The sequence below is a fragment of the Lygodium microphyllum genome, chromosome 12 (assembly GCF_053477565.2).
Source record: "Lygodium microphyllum isolate KBCC chromosome 12, Lygodium_microphyllum_v1.1.10, whole genome shotgun sequence".
In the NCBI taxonomy this organism is placed as follows: Eukaryota; Viridiplantae; Streptophyta; class Polypodiopsida; order Schizaeales; family Lygodiaceae; genus Lygodium; species Lygodium microphyllum.
Genome location: NC_141146.1, coordinates 9,479,344 through 9,504,419, shown reverse-complemented (window position 1 = coordinate 9,504,419; position 25,076 = coordinate 9,479,344). Strand labels below are relative to the sequence as shown.

Genomic DNA, 25,076 nt, shown 5'->3' with positions numbered 1-25,076 from the left:
TGGTAGTTATTTGTCATTAAATAATTTATTACTGGCTATTTTTTGTCATCAAACTAATAATTGTTTTACTTAAAATTGATCTAGTTTTCTCACTTGCTTTTGTCTAATCATTACACACTTCAGTTTAGCAAAGGCGATTGCAATTGTCATGCATAGAATCTTTTGCCATTGTATGATAAATTATCCATTTGTCTTTTATTGTTGATGTATCATTCTAGTTTCGAAGTTTGTATGATAAATTATTCATTTGTCTTTTATTGTTTGTGTATGTGGGCAATCTAATATGAAGTTCTCGAGGTCACTTATGCACTTCATCATTTACGACAAAATGGCAATGTCGTACTCTTCATGACCATGTGATATAAAGACACGGACAGTGCACATTTGCGCTACATAGGAACCTTGACACCACCCACACCTGCACGAGCCTAGTGCAAGTATGGTATTCATATAGTTACAAACTTGTTTGCTTAGCAGCAACGGCCACTCACTGCGAGTGGCAAATGACTGCCAGCAACAAAGATACAAATACAAGGACCCATTGCCAGGGTGTCCAGCATCCACCTCTAAAGAGGATGGTGTGAAGGTTCTGCTGCTGAAAGTCTGTGACATGCCAGGGCCAGCTCTCCCCAACCCTCCATCGAAGAAAATAAATTACAAATGTGATAAGACGCAGTGCAGAATGCCTTTCTCTGCACTCTAATATGAAGTTCTCGAGGTCACTTATAGTGTGATAAATAAATTATGGTATCTCCCCAACCCTCCATAGAAGAAGGCGCTGGAAGCTAGATAAATTACAAATAATATAAGAGGCAGTGCAGAATGCCTTTCTTTGCACTCTAATGGAGAGAGGCCGAATTTGAACCAACAAACAGCTCACGGGCCTGCTTATCCCAATTTACGAGTGCTGAGTCAATAATTGTGTGATGCAGGACTCCCTAGGCATCATCTTTTGATGATGGCGGCAATGCGGCCCACTCAAATTCTCTTCCATCCAAGCGATCATCCGATCGAAATCTGCTTCTAACATGCTGTCCCATCATTGACAAGGCTGCCCACATGAAATAAAACATTAGAATACTCTGATAAACGGTACACAATTTCAGCTTCATTGTTGGGGAAAGCCCATCATTGTACAGGCGTCAATTTTATTGTCATGCAAGTAACATTCCCAAAATTTTATTGTCAGCTACATGTAAGTATCTGCTGTCGCAACAATTTGTCAGTTTCCAGCCATTATGACGCAACAGTCGTGACCATAGAGATAAAGATAGCCTAGAAAGGGGGGAGGGGGGGAAGAGAGAGAGAGAGAGAGAGAGAGAGAGAGAAGAGATGACCTTCGGTTACTCTCAATAAAGAAGACCACCATCTCTCTGCAGGGACTTCCTGCATTGATAGCTCCTTAGTGATGTCCTCATCATGTTGCCCTAGCAGGACATCTTGCAATGTTCTGGCAGCATCCCTTGTCCTACACAAAATACCATCCACAATCCCTCTCTCAGCAACAGCTTGGAGATCTTGATGTGAAGAAGTAAGTGACCTGGCTAGGTCTAACGGGGCAGCAGCTGCCCAGTTTTCTTTCTTCTCTGCGTTCTTGACCGTATCTGACTCGACATCTGCTTCACCCATGACGATACTCTGCACATTTAATACTGCAATTAGGAGATGTGGTCGCAGCCTTGAGAATAAAGAGGAACAAAACACTTCAGGATAAAGTTTTGGGACTGTTGATAATTGTGTATTGATCCTATCCTTCACGTCTGACCACAACCATGGGTTCTGAACAGACCCACCCTTAGATATTCGGCATTTGCAGCTCCTGTGCTTTGCAACATCCCAGAAAACATGCTGTTTTCATTCAGCAGCAGATTTTTTGGGGTATCCATTTCCTTCACCTACAAATACAAATGGTTAAAACACACAAAGTCGTTGAAACTACAAATGGAAATTGAACATTGGTAGTCTGCTAGCAGACTGGGTGGATACATGAATAGAATACCTGCCCAGCATCCAAAACAAGGATTCGGTCACAATCAATGATGGTGTTGATTCTGTGAGCAATGATCAGCATTGTGCATTTCTTGAACTCTTCGCGAATCGTCTTTTGGATGAGAGCATCTGTTCCGACATCTACAGCAGCTGTTGCCTCATCTAGAACCAGCACTCGAGAATGCCTCAACAGGGCACGTGCAAGGGTAAGGAGTTGCCTTTGACCTACGCTAAAGTTTTTCCCATTCTCTGCAACCTTCAATGATTAAGGCAGTATCTCAGTTATCTAATTTAGAGTAACTAGAGATCCTTCAGAGACAAGCCTCAAAAGATAAACAACAAAAACAGTTTTTCAAACAAAACATGCCTCAGCATCAAGTCCCAAAGAGTTTCTCCGAATCACATCTTTCAGGTGGGCCCGATCCAATGCTTCCCATATGTCTGCATCATTATGCTCTTGGAAGGGATCCAAATTGAATCGAACTGTGCCTGTTTTGCACATGTATCAGTACAACATGGATGCGAGTAAATTGGTAGAAAGCAAAGAGGATGATTCATTTGAAACGACTGGAGTGCAGTACCTGAGAAAAGAACAGGCATCTGTGGTATGATACTGAGAGATTTTCTTAAATCATTAAGGCCGATCTTACAGATATCGAGCCCATCAATAAAGATGCACCCACTCTCTGGCTCAACTATTCGAAAAAGGGTGTTAAACATACTGGACTTTCCTGCTCCGGTGCGTCCCACTACACCCACCTTTTCTTTTGGTTGGATGCTCGCAGTAAGGCCGAGAAGAACAGGAGGAAGATCAGGGCGATAACGCATCACCACATTCTCAAATTTAATGGCACCTTTAGAAGGCCAGCGAGAGGGTGGTCTGTTGCTCTCTATGATGAGAGGCGCTTCAGGAGTCAGGTCAGTGTACGTTCCAACCCTTTCGACTGCGTTGAAACTATTCTCACCAATGCTTGCTTGGCGCAAGGTGGATGTCATCAGATTGGTTATATTCAAGGCATAGGTCAACAACAGCCCCATCTGAGCAGCAAAAGATGCTTGACTAGCACGGTGATTAGCTAATACAGCGAAGGTTGCCGTCATCCATATCATCAGACCTCCTAAAAACTCCAATCGAATCCCTAACCATCTATTTGAGCTTATATTAACCAGTGTAAAGCGAACATTATTGTCCATGGTATTTCCATTGACCTTTGCCATCCGGTCATGTGCCTTGTATGCTCGAATAGTACTCAAGCCATTCAAAGCCTCCCCAAACTGTGCGTAGACTGGAGAGCGAGTAATTGAATCCAAACGTTTTACTTCCCGAGCAGTACTCTGGGGATGCATGCACATCAAACATATATCAGTTTCAAGGCAGATGATCTCAAATCAGGAAGATCACACACAACCATTGTCAAGACAACTGATCCTATGTTAAGGGAACTACAATCGATCCTGAACTAGAAATTACTCGTGGCAGATTTCTTTACCTGATAATAAAGATAGATAGCATAAAACACAATGAGTAATGGTAATATTCCCCACAAAGAAATCGTATTGACTAATCCAATCATCACAAAAGTTGTTGATAATTGGAAAACAGAGCTTAGAAACATGTTTGCTGAGCTGGCAATGTTCCGATCGATATCTCCGGTGTCTCTTGCAAAGCGGTTGATAATTCGACCCAGAGGAGTCGAGTTGAAAAATGACATAGGGGCTCGCAATATAGCAGCAAGCATACTGTTGTGCAACCGTTGAGCTGCTGAAAGACTGCATGTTATTACCCAAAGAGAGTTGGCTAGTGTAGTGAGGATCTGTAGTGCACAAGCCAAAAGTTCTAATACATGAGTCGTCAACAAAAGAAGTGAGTAATTGGCTCAAGAAAAGAAGAAAATCAAATTCCATGACAATGCAATGTATGGTGTACAAACCTGAAGAGAAGAAAATACTGCATAAACACCCGTATAGAATAAAGGTCCATGGATCTTGATAGAGGTACTGTCTGTCCAAACAGAAAGCCATGTACTGCTAGATGCACGGGCCACTTCCACCATAATGTAAAAAAAGAATAACACACCAACAACCCACCCACCACCCAATGCATTTTCGTACCTGAAAGTTCAAGGAATAGTTCAAGTAAAGACATTGGTGAGCTCATTTAGGTTATTTAGAAGCCTTTGACATGCTTCATGCCAGCACAGATTGTTTAGAGATATGTACATGAAATCTTCCTTCTCAGCCAAGAAAACGAATTCAGATATTTGCAAACATTTGTTGCTAACTTCTCATGAAACTGCATGCAAAGAAACAAAGGCAGTGCATGTTGCTCTCAGTTTTCTTACAACTGATAATCATGCTCCACAAAACTTCTCCCTAAACTTGGTTCATGTAATAAGTGCTCCTCATTAATCTACAACAGTTCTAACTGTAAGCACAACTTGCATTGGTTGCAGTAACTCCTCCTATAGCGTTTTCAAATGATATTGCTTAAAGAGATGATCACAGAGATCTATTGTGGCAAGTTGAATAAACATCATAGCTGAGCCTGTGCAATAACTCAAACCCGTTACTCTATTGCAACTTCCAGGTAAGTAATTTAATGTGCAAAAGTTTGAATCCTAACATGGTGATGACAAGACCGCCAAACAAAATACCCACTTGAACAAAGATTCAAAGGACCAGAGAGGTCAACACATAACATTAAAGCACTCATGTATATGAAGCCTGAACTTTGAAGAGGACACAAAGAGGTATGGAATCATTGATGGTTGGATGTTTAATCTGAAGAGACTCGTTATGTTCAATGTGTCACCTTGGTTCTTAATATCTGGGCCAACTTAGACAGTTCAAACGCAAGGATCAAATATTTCCAAAACTCTGTTCCAGAGACGGGCCTTCTGACTTCATTTCTCCAAAGTGATCGTTTGTAACCCTAAGTAGAGCTGAGATTATCTCAATAAAAGATGCCAGCCAGCTCTCCTCAGCAATGCAATAGAGAGGAAAAAAGAAGAATCTACTGGAGATCTTTCTGCAGTCAGATCTGCCTCCAACCAGTAACAAAGTTATCCTCAGAAGACAAAGATCTTTGGAATCCAGAATCAGTTCAGAAAACCAGTCCTAGATGACTCAAATGCATTGCTGAGGAACAACTCCAAAGCTGGATCAAAGCAAGAACTGCCTGTCAAGAAAATTGGCCTGTTGTAGATCAATCTGATGAAAAATGAAGCCAACAAACCATAGTCACAAGTAACACAAATGGCAATGGCAACTGCAAACCCTCCCACACAGTCATCAATTTTGAGGTCCTGAAGATGTCAAGAAATCATCCATCACAACTTATTGAATGGACTGAGCTGCACAGTCAATTGGCAATGCATTGCCTAAGACCAAGAGGTTCTGGGTTCCAGAACAGCAGGATAACCTCTCTTTGTGAGGGTTTTACCCATGATTCACAATGCTGTGTTAGGTGTTGTTTTACCCCTTTCAAGGAGAGCTAAGCTATTTTCTCACATGGTTGGTTTCATACTACTGTTAGAGCAATCATCAGTCCTTTCCTCGACCCACCAAGTCTCTTAAGAGCCCATGGTTGAGGAATGTGCTAGTCATCAGTGCAGATATAAAAGGAAGAAAAGTAGACCACTAAATTGCCCTATAGTATGTTGATTTGGGCGTATTGTTTCCCAGTTGTCCTCATCTTCTAAGTTAAGCTGTTTCTGTGCAGCATTAATAAGCTGCTAATGTCTGAAGTATCTCATTTTCCATTCTATAAGGCCTTCAACAATATTTCAGTCTAGTGTATAGTTTAATGTGTTTCCATTGAAAAGCTTGCTGATTGTAATCTTCATGTCAATTGTTTCTATTGCAAACACAATGACAGCACATCAGTCTTCACTACTTTAACCCCTCGCTGTTGGGATGATTGAGTCACTCTTGTTTCCATTTTCCATTTCATGTAGCAACCTTTATTGTTCCCTTTTTTGCCCTTTGGCAATCATAGGTGTTTTAGAAGCATTATTTCTAGACACACCCGTTTCTAGGCTTCCAAAGGAGAATGGCGTTTCTTGCCATTCCCATTTTTGGGACATGCATTTTGGACCCCAATTTTTTTGGGACAAAAAATTTTCCCTTCCGGTCACAAAAAAAATATTGTGTCCTTGGGGTAATTCTATACCTTGCAAGTTGCAAGAATGTGAAATTGTGAATCCTGCAACTAGTGTTTTTGAACTAGTCATATCCACTGCCTCAAGATTGTTGAGTGACTCTAGTATGCTTAGCACTAGTTTGAAAGTCGATATTCTACATAATGGGTATGTGTGTGTATAAACACAAAAACGTACACATGTATACACATACATTATCTATGCATATATCCAATCACAAGATCATATGACTCCGCACTTGCTGCGCAAGTGTCGCATCGAACTATGAGACTTATTCTACTCATTGAACGGAGTCACGAAACAATCTGTTCCTGATTACGTTAGGTTGACGTCGTCAGTCCTAAAGTTCCAAGTTCCATCTCGTAAGATTATTAGGGACAAACCCTGGTTCGCTTTCCAATTACATTTCACTGTCCCTACATTTCGGTGAAAGTGGGCAAGTATTTAGGGTATAGGAGTTTCAGTTTTAGCAATACGTAGCGATTAGGTTACGTATTACTTCCTAGTGAATTTCTTGGAATTTAACTCATTCTAAACGAGTACTCCGGGGTTTAGGTGTTTTAGGTTTGTGCCAATTTGTTTATCTCTTGGAGATAGTTACGTTAACATTTCATAAATGCATGACTCGTTATCTACGCGTAAATTGATTTTTCAACCTTAACTTATCGATTAAGGTCAGGCGTAGGTTAGGTTAATTCCAACTAATCTTCCTATAACTTTGCGAACAAAATTCATGCTAAACAAGCAACCTTTTTCTTGATAATTTATGCAGTTGACAAATGATAATTTCCTAGAGTTATGCATCGTAAGAATCATTTCATGCCTTGCACTTTCCATGATGATTCCTTGCGAAGAGGATATGGGTCAATAGTGCGATATGCAGTTTATACTTCTAGGCTTAAACGAAGTATACTATTTTAATGGACATTAATCTAATTTTTATTTAATTTCAATGCATAAAGCTATTTGTTAGAAATGCATTTATGCTTCCTTTATTTTGCTTGTTTTATTGAAAGTATTAATGACTAAGTTCCTTCGTCGTGAGCATTTAGGACAAAAATATATCATATTTCTAACAATTAACCTTGCCTGATTGAATTACAACAATACCAAATAAAAATCTGGAAGGAAAACCTGGGCTTGGGGTGAGATGTCCACGTGGATGCTGGGAGACGACCCTCCTGCGGCTAAGCCTTGGGCTTTCTTAGGAGACATTGCGAGTGTAGCCTTCCCGTCATAGATGCTGCTTTGCGAATTTCCTTCTTAATTTCCACCGTCCTTTACAAGTTTCTTTTGCTTCCCTTCGTGGAGACTCTTTGAAGGGATAGGTGTATGGAGGAGGGAAGAACCACGGAAAGGGTTCTAAAATCAGGAAAGGGGGTATTGTGAAAACCCTCCGCGAGTAGGGCTCATTTTTATACGGGAAAAAGAGGCCTAATGGGGGGTTCAAGGGGGAAATTCGAGGAGGGGAAAGAAAAAGAAGCCCAAAGGAAGGGGGGGTTAGGAAGGCCCCCCTTGGAAGCTTCTAAGCTTTCAGAAGCTTATCACCATGTGGGGGCGAAAATTTGGAGGCCGTCGAATAGCGATGACCAGGCGGCTAGACGCGGCGGACGGGAGACAGCGCCCTCCTGGCGCCGATTTGCAGCGCTCTCCCTCAGCTTCTCCTCTCCCTCTCACAGCGGCGGCAGTGCCTCAACCTCTCCCTTCCTCACAGCGTCCCGGCTCCTCCTCGTACTCCTCCCCCAGGCTACCATAGCCACTAGCCTCCCATGGTTTATATAGAGGGGGGGGGGGGGGGGGGGGAGGAGGGGATATAGGATCCTCCCCCGCCTGCGTATCAACGGGCATGCGCACAAAGCCCTGGCAAGCTCCAGCAAGGAGCTTGCCTACCTTACTAATCCCCTCTTCCTCCAACTCGACAGTCGGCTGGAGGAGAGGGAAAATTTAAAAAAATTGCTTTTATATATATATATATATATATATATATATATATATATATATATATATATATATATATATATATATATATATATATATATATATATATATATCCCTATGCCCTATTAGAAGTAGTTCACGCATGAAAGGAGGAGAATAAAATTAGAACGTTACAGTAAACAAGAACCAAAGCAAAAGGATGGAGGTACAACACCATTGCCATCCAAAAAGAAGCTAACATATCAGCAATTAGTAGAATATACAAGAGAAGAGTGATGTTTCTCTTATGGAGAAAAGGGACACATGGCTAGTCAATGTCCTAACAAGGCAAAGAAGAAAAACCAACCCCAAAAGACACCTCAAGTGAATGTTGTACCTAGGGAATCCTTGCAACAAGATAAAACTCCGTCAAAGAAAAGGAAACTTTTTATAAATTGGGGTAAGATTGTTCATCAACCTATTCGCATTCATTTTGATATAGGGGCTACATATCATTATATCCATCCTTGAATTCTTGAAGCACTACATCTACCAAAGGAGAGGTTTGGAACACCAAAAATATCAGGTGTAGCTTTTCAACGAGTGGAATTTGACGTTACTTTCATTTTTGGAAAACTGCAAACTAAGATAGGAGATCATGTAGATCATGAAAGTTTTGTGATGGGAGATCTTGGTCAATGTGTGTTGTATTAGGAATGCCCTGGCATAGAAGAATAGATCCAATCATTGATTGGAATCAAAATAAATTTAGATTCACTTTCAAGGATAAAAATATATTTTTTTATCTGGGTCTGAAAGAAAACTCTATTTTATATACAAATTTGTAAAGTAATGAAAAAGTCTATCTCCTCGTATTTGATGTTTGTAAAAGATTCTAACAAAGAGGCTAGAATTGAAGAGTCCATCTCATATATGAATGAGAAGTGAATGAGTTTCTTAAAGGAGTATAAAGATTATTTTGCAAATACTTTACCTAACAAGTTACTACCAGAGAGCCGAGAAAATCATCACATGACCTCATTCTTGGAAGCTCACCTCCAAATAGGCCACCCTATCATGTGAGTCCAACACAACAAGAGGAGATTATAAAGCAAGTAAATGAGCTCTTGGCAAAGGGTTTAATAAGACCCAGTTCCTTACCCTTTTGCTTTCCGGTCCTCTTAGTGCAAAAGAAAGATGGATCTTGGTGTATCTATGTAGTCTACAAGGCCCTCGAGCAAATTACAATTAGGAATAGATTTTTCATTCTAAGAATTGATGATATCTTGGATAGACTAGATGGATTCAAAGTATTCAAGCGGATTGACTTAAAGAGTAACTACCATCAAATAAGAATTGCTCCTCAAGATATTCGTAAAAAAGCATTCAAGACAACTTTTTTGGTTTGTATGAGTTTCTTGTGCTACCACACTCTTGCAACCTTTAATAGAATGATGTAAAGAATCTTTAGAGCACACCGAAAGATTACAGGTACTTTTCTTTGATGATATTTTGCTTCATACAAAAGATAAAGAAGAGCATAAGCAACACTTAAAAATAGTATTTCAAAAACTCCATATACACAAACTTTACGTGAATGGCAAAAAGAGTTTTAGAAAAAATTCAATACTTGGGCCATATTGTATTAAAAGATGAGATTCATGTGGATCCAAAAAAATCAAGGCTATTGTAGAATAGTCAAAATTTACTAGTGTTCATGAAGTTCGATGATTCTTAGAATTGTATTCTTATTATAGGAGATTTATTAAATGGTTTGCAATGGTTGTTGGGCCATTGCATGATTTGACTAAGCAAACAATGGCATTCCGATGGACCAAACTAGAGAAGGAAGCTTTTGAAGCTTTGAAGTTCTATATCAGCAAAGGACATGAATTCATTATTTCTAATTTATTAAGTCCTTTCTTTGTGGAATGTGATACTTCAGGAGACTGTATTGGTACAGTCTTAAACCAAGAAAAACATACATGGCTTATGCAAGTAGACCGTTACAAAATGCAAAAAAGAATACTACTACTATGAAAAGGAGTTGATGATCATCATTCGAGCTTTAAAAGATTGGAGACACTATCTTTTAGGTGAAGAATTTCTCATTAAGACAAACCATGACAATCTGAGACGTTTTCTCAACCAACTAAAGAATTATGAGAAGCATTTTGATGGGCCAATTATTTACCTCAATTTAAATTTCAGATATTGCATAATCCTGGGAAGCAAAACAAGATAGTTGATACCCTGTCAAGAAGACCTCGGATTCAAGCAATGTCCATGATTCATTATACACATTTAACCAATACAAAAAATATATACGCTTGTAACAAAGACTTTGAAATCATTTAGAGAGTTTACAACTAGGTAAAAGGGTAAACTCTTATGTTATCAAGGATGGATTTCTTTTTATGGAGAATAAGTTGTGCATTACTAAAGATTTTAACCCTAAAGTTGTGGAAGAATATCATGTTACTTCTTACATGGCTCATCGTGATATTTTGGCCACAACCAAACATGGTAGCCGCAAAATGTGTTTCGCTAGCACTGAAACACAAAGCAACTAAAATGCTTGAAACATTTCACTAAAACACAAAACGCCCAGAGTGAAACGGCTAACTGAAATAAAAAAAATTAAATGAAAAATAATTGTCTTTTGGTGCTTTTTTGAGTCTTTAAATACTCCAATTTATTCTTTATAAAGAAAACTATATCACATATATTCTTTAACCATTTCACTTGGGATTCAACCAAATGTGGAACGTTTCGGGATGAAATGCAACGTTTCTAAGGTGAAACGTTTGGAGGGTAAAACATTTCGCAGTTACCTTGCGACCAAGGCACTTGAAATGTATTTCTTTTAGGCCAAGTCTTTGATGAGACATTAAACTATTTGTCAAAGAATGTCTTCTGTTCAGACCTACAGGGCTTTTACAATCATTACCAATTTCAAGTCAACCTAGGAAAAGCATTGCTATGGATTTTATTTTTGACTTAACAAAATCAACAAACGACAATGATAGCATACGGACTGTTATTGACTAGTTCAACAAGCAAGCCCATTTTATTCCAATCAAGAAGACTATCAAGTCTCAATAAATGGCTAGAATATTTATTCAACAAATTTTGAAGTGTCATGGGTTACCACCATCCATCCTAGTGATAGAGATCCACAAACCACTAGTCTCTTTTGGCGAGCTCTTTTTGAGAATTTGGGTCCAAAGCCTTTTTTTTTTTTCTTATGGTTAAAGTATGAGATAGCCAATCTCATAATATTAGATATACGAAGTGCTTTTGCCATGAAACCAACCAACAACAATGAAAGAAGTATTTACTTTTGGTAAAATATGTCTATAAAAACACAATTTATACTTCTATATGTACCATTTGAGATCATATATGGAAAACCACTCTTGCTACCTATCCTCAAAACAAAAGAAGAGATATTTCATGTCAATGAGTTCATGCATGCTATGGATAAAGCTTTTGCCTAAGTTAAATGAGCTATCCCAAAATCTCAAGAAAAACAAAAGGAACCAATAAATGAGTATCAAAGACATTTGATTTTACAAGGAGATTGGGTGTGGCTAAAATTTGACAAAGCTCATCTAAGAAGCTCTAACAAGCCTTCATTCCAAGTCACTAAGCTCGCAGCAAAAAAATATGGGCCATATCAAGTCACTAAAAAGATTATGATGTTTGTCACAGGTTAAAACTTTCAGAGCATTGAGATTTAACAATGCTTTTCATATCCATCTACTGAAACCTTAAAAAGTACCTCTACTGAAAATACCTCTACCATTGGAACTTGTAATAGAGGATCCACCTGAAGTAGATGAATAAGAAGAGAGACTTCAGTTAGAGCAAATACTCTTTTAGATGATCAAGAAATTTAAAAAAAACACTTCGAGAAAGTTCCTTCTGAAATTTGAAAATTACTCTCATTTAGATTCTAAATGGATGTCAGAATAGTATTTTAAAGACTATCTAGAACTACTTGCACCTTATGAAGTTGTAAGACCAGAAATACTTCAAGCAACGTCTTGGAAACAAAATGGATTTCAAGAGAAAGGAATGTAACCAATCTTTTGTATATCAATTGTTACCAAGACATATTGGCTCAATTATTCAAACTAATTTTATCATCGTACACTTTGAAAGGCAATTTGTATTATTTGAGTGGTAAACCTATATTATGAAACTCTTCAGAATCTAAACTTGGTGACTCCTAAAATTCAAGTGATTACTATTTTTGAACGTTACTTAAATGAAAACTATGTTCACATCAAAGACTCCTGAATTTTGCAATGAACAATTTTCTCTTCAACAGCTATCTCAAATTCTTAATCATTTGAGAGACTTTGAGTAGAAGGTTTAGAAGTTTCTTTCTCTACAAAAGTGGCGCAACATCTAGAATAAGACGTGTAATTTTGAAGAGAAAAGTGTCCTTATACTTGTGAAGAAAATATCCTAACATAGAAACACCAATAACACCGTACGACAAAGCACAAACTGATAGAAGCACACAGTTAGAGTTAGGATAATTTAGAGATAATGAAAATAGAGAATGAATGAATTGATATGACTATTGAATATACAATGCTCATACAGCAAACATACTATGCAGTGAATAAATATTGTACCTCGAACTCATGTATCTCAAGGATCAGGGCAAGGATAATGAGCTGGAGAGTATGTCGTACTCCGAACAAATCTTGAATCCAAGCAAGGCAGCCTCCGGATATCAAACACCAGCAAACACAGCCAAGGAAGGCTAGATCTAATGCAGATGACATTACAGGAGAGAGAAAGACAAAAAACAAAGGTGAGGAGAGAAAAAACAGTAAACACAAGCTGCCGAAGAGAAAATAGCAAACGCAAGCTACAGAAGAGAAAATTTGCAACAAGGCAAGTAGGGTCTGCAAACACAGTAGTATACTAATGTAGTAGATTGTACGACAACTGGATAACCGACAGCAATATTCATCTGGCTAGAAACAACAAATTGATAAAGAAAGACTAGAAACAAGCTGAAACTTGCAAAAAAGATATTAGAGCTAAATGGAGGACAGCATACCTACTTATAGAAAGTTTAGGCCCTTCCAAGTGGGTTTGTGCTTATGGGATACAAACACTCTCTAGAAACACATTTCTTTTTAAATAAACAAGGTTTCTTCCTTAATTAAGCATGTTTTGGGACTATTTAAATAAAGCTAATGCATTTTTAACTCAACAACACTTGCATTTTTAGCAAACACTTGTCATTTGTAGCCTCTTCTTTCCACTTTTGAGCACCCAAGGCCCACATGTGTATATTAGAGGTCTCTCCTATCTATCACTCATCCAAGAAATACTTTCTACTTACCTTGATCTAGTCCAAGCACTAAAGAAGAAAATCAACTTACTGCCCAAAGTATGCAAAAATTAGGATTTCAAAACTCAAAACCCTAATTTTCAGAATTGCAGCAACTCAGCCCTTTTGTATATAGTTCGACCACTAGGTGCCCGTGGTTTGTTTTAGTAATTCCTGTAAAGTGGGAGCGGTCGGTTCCCCTCTCAATCTGGTGTCGACTCTTTTTTTTTCGTAAAAGGTGGTGTCAACTCTCTCTCTCTCTCTCTCTCTCTCTCTCTCTCTCTACACACACACACACATGTTGATTTTTATGGTGATAATTGATCGAGTTGGTTAAGTTCAAAGTATTGAGTCATTCTCACATTCTTCCCCACGCTTACATGGAAAGCATATGACCCTACTAAAAGAAAATGAACACGGAGGGAAGAGGGAAAGAGAAAGAGAGAGTAGAACACAGAAATCTGCAGTGAATGAACACGGAAATGAAGGAAGCAGATATGTTCAACGGGCTCTTGAGTGCATCTCTCAAACTGACCAACTGCAGCAAATAATAAATAAATAAATAAATAAAATTGCAACAAGACTGCTGCCAGCATGCCACCTAGCATTGCTTGACTGCTGCACACCTACCCATCTACCCACAACTACTAGAAATGAGTTGTTGACTGCATGGAACTATCCAACCTGATCTAGGAAATACGTAAATCTTGGATAACGCGGGTTTTGTCCAAGAACACAACATCTTGGATAACATCTTCACTTTCTCGGAGTCCACAGCTTTGGCTTGATCCAAGAACCAAGACTTTATTGTGCTACTTCTCAACTTTGAGAAGGCATATAACCATGTCGACTAGGAGTTCTTAGAGGGCATGGTGCTAAGGATGGGATTTCAGAGCAATGGGTCAAGGGAATAGTGGCTCTTTACTCCTCGGCACATAACCCACTTATGAGAAAAATGGCACACTGTTGAGCTAAGAAATGCATTCCACCCTGATTAGCCACTCAAACAGCCCCAAAACAAGCTTAATTTAATAAAAACCCTAAAACGGGGCACAGTTCGAGAGTTCAATGAAACCCTAATTTGGGAGGGTCCATCCTCGTCTATAAATAGACAGGCTGCCCCCATTCAATCTTAGTCCCTTCTCTGCAGGTTTCTCTCTCTTGAGTGCAGATTTCAGCCATTAGTCCACATGTACGTGCTTGTCCAACCCCAACAACTGCTATCACTCCATATGCTGCTGCTCCAATGCCTGACATCTTCTTCCACACCTACCGCCCACTCACTGACACCCTTCCAGGCTGTGTTTGGCATCCATCAGCCATCGCAACATCTCCAACACCTTCTGCAGCTTGCTTTTGGTTCTTGACCAGCCAAGTCACAATTCCTACATCAAGCAACAACTTCCTCCATCAGGCGACACCTGCCAACCCTCTTCCACACTTGTTATGCTTCCGTTTGGTGTTGCATGCCGTTTTGACACTTGTGTTTGTTCCATCCTCTTCATCCTACACTCCGGCTGGTGGTCACAGACTTGGGATCCGTCCCCAATGGACGTCACTCTCCGACACACTACTCTACCCTTGGGCACACTGTATACTCTTACATTCATTTACAGCATTCATTCACTTTAGAGTTGTGTTCTTTCTATCCCTTCTTTTGTTTGTGTTTGAGTTTCTGTGTTTAAGTTTTGAGTTTTGCATTTAGGGTTTGAGTTTTGCTTTCTATGTTTGTGTTTGTCTCATTGTGCTTTTTGTCGTGATCGTACACTCTTATGTTTCCTCAGTGCAAACCCTAGAAGTGCCTCCACAATCTTCTTCACAAGCACGAGGAGACAGATTCAGCATTCAAAGATCGGTTAGACAATGTTGCCCACTAGCCTCCTGCTTGTTCTTGTTTGTAGCAGAGGCCATGAGCTTCTTGAGAGACAAATCTACAAGTATCGGCGGCATTAGGCTACCCATCCTTGAGTTTGAGAAGCTTCTAGATGTGAAGTTTGCGAATGGCACACCAGTCTATCTAGACAAGGATGACATCAACTTAAGGGCATCCATGGAGATATTTTGTAGAGCAACAGGTGTCTTAATTATTTGGCACAAGTCTTATGGATTTTGGGTATGCGACACTAAACAACCAAAGTGGTGACCACATGAGGATTTCGCGTGGGTTCCCCACGGGACCACAGTGAGGTACCTTGGATGCCATGTGGGGATTGACATTACCTCAAAACAATAGTTGGCACCTCTCTTCTTAAGTGTAAGATAGAAGCTTCTTTATTCGAGCTCAATAAGACACTCACTAGCGGGGAGAGTAGTGGTCGCCAATCGGGTCCTTACAACTATGTGGTACATCACTCCTGTTGGGCATTTTCCATGTCATGCATTGGCCGAGTGAAGCACCTTATTAGGAACTTCATTTGGTTTGAAGGAGACAAGAGCCCCGGTCAGAGCGAAGGTTGCTTGGGATGTCATGATACAACCTAGATCGAATGGAGGGTTAGGAATCATAGACCCAAACAACCAAAGCAAAGCCTTGTTGGCTAAGCTCATTGTTAGGGGTTTGCTTCTAAGTGAGGAGGCTTGGAAGAAACTCCTAATAGGGAGATTACAGGCTACGACACCTACTCAGGGAGGACCATGGCAACCCAACATCCGCTCGATTTTCAAGAGATCAAGACCAAGGACTTAGGGAGGAGCTTTGAGGTCAAATTCGTGACTGCCATTATCAAAGCATGGAGATTTGTATACTTTTTGAGATTAGACTCCGTCCATACTCTTGGATAGAGGACATACCTATCATGAGGGAGATTCTCTTTACAAGTTGTTGTATTAGTGGGAGATTGGTTTGCATTCCAAGAGTTACCATAGGAGGCTCAACATCGAAGACTACAAGATCTTAAGAGACCTACAATTATAATTGAGGTTGTGATGGAGGGAGTTCCACCAGATTGGCGAACAAATACAAGTACCTCTCAAACTTGGATCAGTCTCTTCTCCAGAGGGGACATTAGTCAAGAAAACTTTCCAACTAGCAAAGACGGGACATCTGCTTTTATGGCTTAGGAGGATGGCCGTCTCTAGTAAGAGGACCTTAACTGAATAGCTTTCACTGCATGCTCCAAACAAAGAACCAGAGTAGTGGCTCGCCAAGAAGTGGCACATTGACCTAAACCCAACCACCTATCTAGATGGATGGAGAGATTGGGCTTACCATAGGAGACCTCTACAGAGATTATATTGGGATCCAGGAGAGTTGGTGTGGAGGGATCCGTTCCTTGATAGACCCTATGACGGGGCCTTCTTTGGCTACACTACTAGGTTGGGGAGGAGAATACAAATGAGCAAGATCAGAGCACAGCCAATAGCTACCCCCAATTGGCATAGAGAGGGAATCACAAATGAGTTTCTACATGACTTTTGGAGAAGGCTACATGATAGCTCCAAGCCTAGGGAGATCTCTCTCTTCCTATGGTTATAGGAGCCTAGCACTTGTTGGCATGTGGCTTGAATATGGCAAGTACCCAGTAGCATGTGCCAGATGCGGCGAGCTAGTGAAGACATAGAGACATTGCCTATGGGATTACCCTAGAGCCCATGAGGTTTGAAGGAGAGCCCTTAGGATGATACTTCACAGCATAGCACAAAACCGCGGTGGCAACCTAGGATGCTGTAGCATGGGTCACAGATAGAGGCCCAACGTGTGGCTACAAGGATGTTCAAGGGAGCTATTCTTTTCTCATCATTGGATAGCATCTGAGCAAGATCCTCACTTTAGATTACTCACAAGCACAATGAACCAAGGATACTGCCACAGATAAGAGTTGATTGCTAGTATCATAGCCTAGTATATTTGGACTACAAGATCCAGTCATCCTATTGACCTTCTAGATGTATCCACGGCAAACACTCTATCAAGGATCAGGATTCAGGACAGAGATCATTCACATTCTTCATGAGAGACAGGAGAGGATACAAGGCAGCTCTGAGAGGATGAGGAAGACAAGAGAGGCTATTTTGCAAACATGGAATTCAAGAACTTTCTTCCATACTATTCCTCGCACGGTTTGGCATTACAACCCATCGGATTGGTTGTTCACACAACCATTGTATTTGTGATGTACTTAGTTACTGTTCACAGAGTTCCTTGTATTTTGTATTTTACCTCAGGCTTTTCACTGAGCTTCTGTTCATAGAAATTTCTTTTCTTGAAAAAAAAAATCTGCGCAAGAGTAATAATTGTAAAACTATTCTCTGCTTGTGCCCGTCTAGGGGATGACTAAATCTCTAACACCCACACGGTAAAGTATTAGGTAAAAATTGATGTGTCCTAACATTTCTCATCATAGAGCTTGTCAAATGCAATCCATACAATATGGTAGCACCAGCTCATATAATCCAAATAAAATGATACATAAATTTATATTTCTCTGTTGACAAAATGGGTGGTAACATCCTTTTCAGGATAATACCACCCTGTATCGAGGACAACACCACCAGAAGTTTTTGAAAAAATGTTGGCACCATGATGTGGGAGATGCTTCAGCTCGCTTTGGAATTCATTTGTGCTAGATTAAACTAGCAAAAATCAACTGGTTTTCAAAGCTGCCGTTTTCTCTACAAGGCTAACATGCAAGGTACCATCTTTCTCACACTGGTGGCTCCTACACTTGTTGGCCTAGAAGCCTTCCCAGCTTACGTGTTATGCAACCCTTTGCTCCTATGATCTTGCTTTAATTAGTCAAACCTAAAGGGGGAAACATACTTTGCTCCTATGGTCTTGCTTTGATTAGTAAAGTCTTGAGGGGGTATAATGTTTCTTTCCAAATAAAGGCTGTAAAATCATTATTCTAGCATAGATTCATTGATCTTTAACTGTGCTGGTGCATGGAAATAAATGTACTGATTTGGTGGATGTTATGGATGCATACTTGTTTTAATTATAGGATGAGATCAGAAATAAAGACACTCCGTTTTGTGACACTGCCACAGCCACCATATTTGAGTTTGCTTCTTGCAGCCCAGAAGTGGAGCCAACTGAACACTGAACCAACTGTGCATATAAAAGATATGTCCAACTACACTTATCCAGTAGCGTAATATGCATATGCACAAGCACAACTACCCACAAGGTCATGACTGCAAGAACTGTCAAAGTGTGGGACCCTGTGTCTTGCTGATGCAGCAGATTAAAGATAGAATACAAGATCATGGATGCAAGTACATCCTCGGTGTGCAACCATGCTTCTTGTTCATGCAGCAGATAAAACACAGGAAAATTGAACCACAATGAGTTATTATAAAGAAAACAGATCTGGCCCTTTTCAGACAGCCAATGAACGCTCTCTGGAACCCCCTGAGCATGAAGTAGCAGAAGGCCAATGATTTTAGGCAATCCCATCCACCCTCTTCTATGTGGCAAAGGAAAGAAAAGAATGCAGGGAACTTCAGATCTATCATCCTCCATTGACAACCCCCTTGCAGTGCATGAGCTCCTCACAACTGCCTGAGCATGAAGTGGCTTAGTGGTGTAAGAGCCAAGAACTATAGACAGTCCTAGAACCCATAGGATAAGGTATAGATCATACCATGGCTAAGAAAAACATTTGTGGATCACATAAAAGAAGTTGTTTTAAAGTTGAAAAGTCCAAATCCAAATATAAACATTGGGAGATGTAAAAGATAATATCTCATGTGTATGCAAATACCTTTGCAAGACACTCCAGCTGATGATCCCTGTCTCGCGTTCCTCTTGCTTAATGAGCACAGACTTTCCACCTTTCCTTCTCATGGAATTCTCTTTGGAGGGTTTAATACTTTCGTGTGTCTCTTCGCTTGTAGTAGAAATTGTGCTGAGGAGCTCCAGTGACTTTCTGGTCTCAATGTTATTCATGTCAGTGCTTTCTTCCATCTTTCCAGCATTTTCCATAAGCTGCTTGAACAGTTGACCTGTTGTTATCATCTCCTCATACGTGCCTTGCTCTTTTATTTCGCCATCATGAACAAGTACAATAGTATCAACTCGTGACAAAAAATGCAGCTGATTGGTTACAAGGACTCTTGTTTTGTTGCCAAGTTCTTCATGGACACACAACTCAAACACCTGAGAAAGAAGCATAGCATGTGAATGATGAGCAATAAAAACAGACTTAATTCCAGTCCTTCAAGATGCTGCATACAGGGAAACAAGGCTTCATTAACATGGTTTTTGGGCTTTGGATGTAAGCACAATGCCAAAATATGAAACATAAATACCTGGCGAGCAACATGTGCATCGAGAGCACTTAAAGGGTCATCAAAAATGTACACATCTGCATCTGCATAAACAGCCCGTGCAATAGAGATTCGTTGCTTTTGTCCACCACTTATATTGACTCCCCGTTCTCCTATTTCTGCAAGATCACCACCCTTAAAAGGCAATGACCAGGATTCCAACTTCCAAGTCACACATTCGTGCTAAAACTCGTTTTTTCCTTCACAGTTTTATTTCATTTAAAATGTGTTTGTGTAAATACTTACTGGCAGCAGCTGCAGATCACGAGCCAAACAGCTCACATGAATAGCTCGTTGGTACCGCACAGGATCATAGGAGGAACCAAACAGAATGTTTTCACGTACCTGTAAACCCAAGTGTTGAATATGTGCTGAATATGCAACATACAGAGAGAACAAGAATCCTTTTGTTTACAGTCCAAATAATACATCATTCAGAAAACAGAGCTTGTCACTTGCTTGCATCTATCACAAAAGGCAGAGTTTTAGGTTCCAGATGTTGTTAAATGGTCAAGAGATCTGAACTACAGGAAGAAATATTGATTTATCTCAGAAAAGTAGAAACTACGGCATTGTTAAAAGCTCAATGTCCTCAATTTCCACTCCTTATAGAGCATCTGGATGATACAATGCTGTTTGGGAAGTATGGAGACTTCATGTTTCTGATGTCATTCCAGAATGCACCAGACACTTGCATTGTCAGATGATGTTGATAACTTGCTGAAATGAGAGAATAGAGAGCTACTTGAGACCGGTGCACCTTCTGTACACTGGCAGGATTAAACAGCACAAGTTCAAAGCAGTCGTATATGACTTCAGAGCTGCAAGCCATGCAAAAGTGTTCACACTTGCAGGCAATCGGACACACTCATGAAAAGGATACTAGGAATGCATTGACCAGGACCCTATTATGGAAGCTGAACCCATTATGGAAACTCAAAATTACTCTTGTTTGAAAGGATTGCTATTGTCAAGAGTATTTCATTATTTACCAGTTATAGTTCAGATTCAGATAGCAGGAGCTGGATCATGAAATACTCTGGACAATACTACATGAAAAGTATTAAAAAACTTCCGCTGAACAAGCAAAATGTCTGTGACATGATTTTTCCAGGACTCTGGACGAGCCACATCTTTGACAGTTTCTTTTCTTATAACTTCAAGCAAGCCCTCTGAAAAACATGATCTATGCTTATCAGCTTAGGTGATCTGTTTGAAGTGACTTGCCTATGTCTTCCTGCACTTGCTTGATGAGTCCATCCATGTCATGGGACCTTCTCCTTACAATCGACTATGCATACAAGCAGTTATGCTACGTGTTCACTTCGCAGATATTGCACTAGAAGTGATTGGAGAAAAGTGATACAAAACATTGATGGTGTTTGACCTTGAAATTGATATGTTGGATTTCCACTTACAGTTCCATTAAAGATCCAAGAAACCTGAGAAACATAAGCAACACGGCCCCTAAGTGTAACTTCAGTATCCCCCACTGAAGGTATCTCTCCAAGCATGGCTGAGATAAGAGAGCTTTTCCCTTCTCCCGTTCCTCCAACAATGGCAACCAAACTTCCCACATACACTTCCAAATTCACATTTGAAAGCGTATTGTGTTCTGCCTAGAACAGAATTTGCACCATCTTAGTGTCAAATAGAAAGTCACCAGGCCATCTAAAATGTGATTCAACTAAAATTAGTTCAGATTTTGCTGAAAAAGAAGTGAAACCTTTCTGTCCCAGACAAAATTCCCATTTTTTATAGATATTGCAGGATGGTGGTCATCAAGTGGAAGATTTGGCTGTAGTATGCGATCCTCAGCAAGGAGAAAATCTTGCAGCCTTTGCAAAGAAACTCGAGCATTGGCAAGCTACAGAAAACAACAAGCACCACAAAATTTTGGACTGTTAAAAGCAGCCACATGATTTCAATCACTATAGTAACTCGAGAATTTACAATCTACAACAAAACAAAATATGGTTAAAAGCAGTCATGTTCATGAGATGATTGGTAGCTTGATCAAACAATATTAGAAGCTCCTACAAGTTCATTCAATTATAATTCCATTCCATTGGAACAAGAATCCATATCTGGAATGCAGCTTCTAAGAAACTACAGGGACAACAAATATAACTCATGCTCAAGCTTATGTTGGAAATACAAAGCCTATCTTCCAAACTTTACAAGTATGGTTAGGCAAGAAGCATTAAGTACCTGAGTTATTAAGTTTGGAAGCATGAAAAGAGGAAACCTCAGCACTGCAAAAAGTGAGAGAGATGTAAAAGCTTTAGCTGGAGTAAGATCACCGCCAAAAAAGGTGTACATCCCAAATGCAATTACCGTCACCAGAACTGGAACACTGTTTAACAGGAAACCATTTATCTGCACAAATCCAGTGGTTGTGTTAGTGCTTCAGAACAATCTGAAACAAGCTACCAGAAAAGCTACATTTTCAGCCTAAGGCACTTCTTTCCATGAGGTTCTAATAAAACACATAATTAACTGTTTACAGAATCACAATTCAAAAACACTGTTTTCTTTCTTCAAGAAAAATATATTTCTATCAATGATTACTTGGAGAAATCCCCCCTAAGATACACAACAAAGTACAAAGAAGGCCCTGAAAAGAGCAACTGAGAATATCACAAATAAAATGTTGGTGAGAACAACCAGTCTGGTGGCCTATCCTGCCAAACCATGCAAGGGGCAAGGTGAAAGAGCGTGCCAGAGTCCCACGTCTGCAAGAAAGCACCTATCCATCTCTTCATCCTGTCACAACCACTCTGCAGCCTCTCCCATCTGCCACAAAGTACAGATGCTCTCTGTCCAAATCCTAGAGAGAGTCTCTGAAGACGAAACATCCTAGAGGCTAGCCCCCAGATTGGCTGCAATTACAGACTGAAGACCTGTTTTTCTCTGCATTTATTGCTCCCTTTCTCTACCCGGCATTGTGTGTTCCCTTTGGCATCGAATACTCCCCATCTGCCTTGCCTCAATCAATTTCCTTCTGTACCGTGGCTCGACGGACCCCAATTATCCCAAGGACACCTCTTATTTGTCACCTTTATTCCAATAGTTGTGTCTTCTTTGTTTTCTTGCAGGTATTTCTTGAAGGACAGATATGGCCGACGTGTATGCTAGTGGGGATCATGTGATTTGGGATCATTCAGACCAACCATCATATTATTACTCTTTTCCATTATATTCTTATGGGGCATCTAGTCCCCAATTGGCATTAATGGCATCTCCTAAGCAAGTGCCAATCCTACCCTCTCTCTCCACATCTAACAAGCTGGATGGGACAAACTACCCTCTATGGCCGTGCTGCATGGAGTGTCTCCTCGATGATTGTGACCTTTGGGATTTTGTTACAGTCCCTATACCCCAACCTACCATGGATCCTCATGATGGTGTGACCGCCGATTCAACAACTTTATGGCATCGGTTTTCTTTCAAAGCCCACTCTTCTCTCATTTTGAGTTGTACAAATTCTTTGCTCATGCATGTTAGACATCTCTGCACTGCTACAAAGAATTGGAGAGGTTGGTATCTCTCTTCCGAATCCAAACATTTGGGAATCACTTATCTCGAGTGGAAGCTACGACAGCTCTCTGCCGCAGATTCCCATACAATGAGAGATCATGTATCCTCTCTATCATCTTTCGACTCTAATACAACTTTTGTGGGGAGGTATAGAGGATATCCCACATGTCCTCATTGTGGGAAGACCTCGCATCTCGCGAAGTATTGGAGGATATACCATCGCCTTCATCCAGGAGAGAAGGGTGGATCTACATCGAAGCCTTCGTCTACCTCTACTTTGTCACCCACTATTTCCAATGAGTCAATGTTTCTATGCATTTATCAAGTGGAGGAGCCTTCTTTGGTTGTCTCTTCTTCTAAGCAGCCTTGGCTCATTGCTAGTGGTGCATCGGATCCTATGACTTCCTGAGGTGCTTTGTTATAGATTCTCTGTCCGTCAAAGGATCCCATTACTACTAGCGACATTTCTTCAATGTCTATTAGTGGTGTTGGCACCTTGCCTCTATTGTCTGACCGTCCATTGAGCTCCATTTTTTAGGCCCTTCATGTTCCTAATTTGGGCTTCCCTCTCCTCTCACTTCATGGTCTTCCTGTGTTGTCTATACTCAGCTAGCCATTTTTGTTGAGGATTCTTCTACAAGAGCCACTTTTGTAACAAGTTGGCAAGAGAGGGAGCTATCTAAACTCCCTTCCGCTTCCATTGTGTAGAGCCCTCTAAGGCAATTTTCTGTTACCCCATCCATTCTCGATTGTGCACCATTTATCCCATAGGTTTCATTCCATCCCCCACCATCTCCTTTCGTGGTTCCCTCATACATCCCATCTCTTTCAAAGGGGCATGATATTGGTGAAGATCAACAGACTACATCGGCTTTGGCACTCTTCCTACCACCTGTTAAAAGATGACAGACCAGCAAGACAGTAGGGTTGGCGGGGAGGAACACGGAGTGAACTCGGCAAACATGGAGAAGAGAAGAGAAGAGAGAAAAAACTCTGATGAATGGAATGATGAAGTTCTAAATCATGGAGTGAATGTGATACAAGGGAACAAGGGTGTCGTAGCACAAGGAAGATGGAATGAATCATCCGTGAGGAATGAATGAGAGAGTGGCCTATGAATAGGCACAATCAGTCTAGGATGGCGCCCCTTTTTGGGGCTGCAAATCCTAAACGCAAACCCTAAACGCAAAATGCAAAAACACAAAAACGCAAAATGCGAGTGAAGGGTGAAGGGTTTCTCGACATCCCCTCTCAGGCCAAAAAAGGGAAACAAGAGAAGAGTGAGGTGGAGATGCAATGCTACATGCTGAAGAATGCTCATGTAGCAGGTGATTGTTCACTTGCCCAAGCGCCCTAGTACAAAGATGATGAAAACATGCAATGCATAGGAGGAATGTCGAACTGTGTGTGGTGCCAAGAACCATAAGGATATGCCCGTACTCGATCTAGGGAGGTGGCTCCATGCTAACCAAGTGACCAAGGCAAGAAGAGAAGAGGAGAAAGAAGATGTAGAGGATCCCTAAGATCCAAGATTTCCACCGCAAAGGAAACCTGTAGTAAAGACCAGTAGACAGAGTGAACTGGAGAACCCGAAACACAACCTCGGGAGAGAAGCCACTGGCTCCGTGTATCCATGCTAGAAGGAATATGAAGGCCTCGTCACCAAGTCACGGCTGAACCTCCGAGGTCCCGATCTAGGTGGTACTTGAAGACCCTAGGTATCAGTAGAAGAGATGATTGGTCAAAGACAGCCACCCCAAGAAAGTAGAGGATGGGTGAAGAACTTCATGCGGAGTAGGTTCCCCATCTGAGGTTGGAGGTGGAGGGGCCCCCGTTGAAGTCGA

General features: G+C 40.5%; 1 protein-coding gene across 3 annotated transcripts in view; it reads right to left on the bottom strand.

The window, feature by feature from the left end:
• Nucleotides 1-265: 265 nt before the first annotated feature.
• The window catches only part of LOC148027438 (ABC transporter C family member 2-like), a 51,232-nt gene continuing 26,421 nt past the window's right edge, over nucleotides 266-25,076 (bottom strand). Inside the window, exons 15-28 of one of the 3 annotated variants that reach the window (XM_087689125.1) lie at nucleotides 21,904-22,071; nucleotides 21,419-21,559; nucleotides 21,111-21,311; nucleotides 19,939-20,037; nucleotides 19,675-19,854; nucleotides 19,128-19,522; nucleotides 3,921-4,101; nucleotides 3,480-3,803; nucleotides 2,571-3,324; nucleotides 2,357-2,478; nucleotides 2,000-2,245; nucleotides 1,794-1,895; nucleotides 1,338-1,638; nucleotides 266-1,051 (exon numbers count right to left, since the gene is read on the bottom strand). In XM_087689125.1, coding sequence (XP_087545251.1) covers nucleotides 939-1,051; nucleotides 1,338-1,638; nucleotides 1,794-1,895; nucleotides 2,000-2,245; nucleotides 2,357-2,478; nucleotides 2,571-3,324; nucleotides 3,480-3,803; nucleotides 3,921-4,101; nucleotides 19,128-19,522; nucleotides 19,675-19,854; nucleotides 19,939-20,037; nucleotides 21,111-21,311; nucleotides 21,419-21,559; nucleotides 21,904-22,071 — 3,327 coding nt within the window. In that variant the 3' untranslated portion in view covers nucleotides 266-938. The remainder of the gene's footprint in view (nucleotides 1,052-1,337; nucleotides 1,639-1,793; nucleotides 1,896-1,999; nucleotides 2,246-2,356; nucleotides 2,479-2,570; nucleotides 3,325-3,479; nucleotides 3,804-3,920; nucleotides 4,102-19,127; nucleotides 19,523-19,674; nucleotides 19,855-19,938; nucleotides 20,038-21,110; nucleotides 21,312-21,418; nucleotides 21,560-21,903; nucleotides 22,072-25,076) is intronic. The other 2 variants (XM_087689126.1, XM_087689127.1) reach the window with 2 other exon arrangements.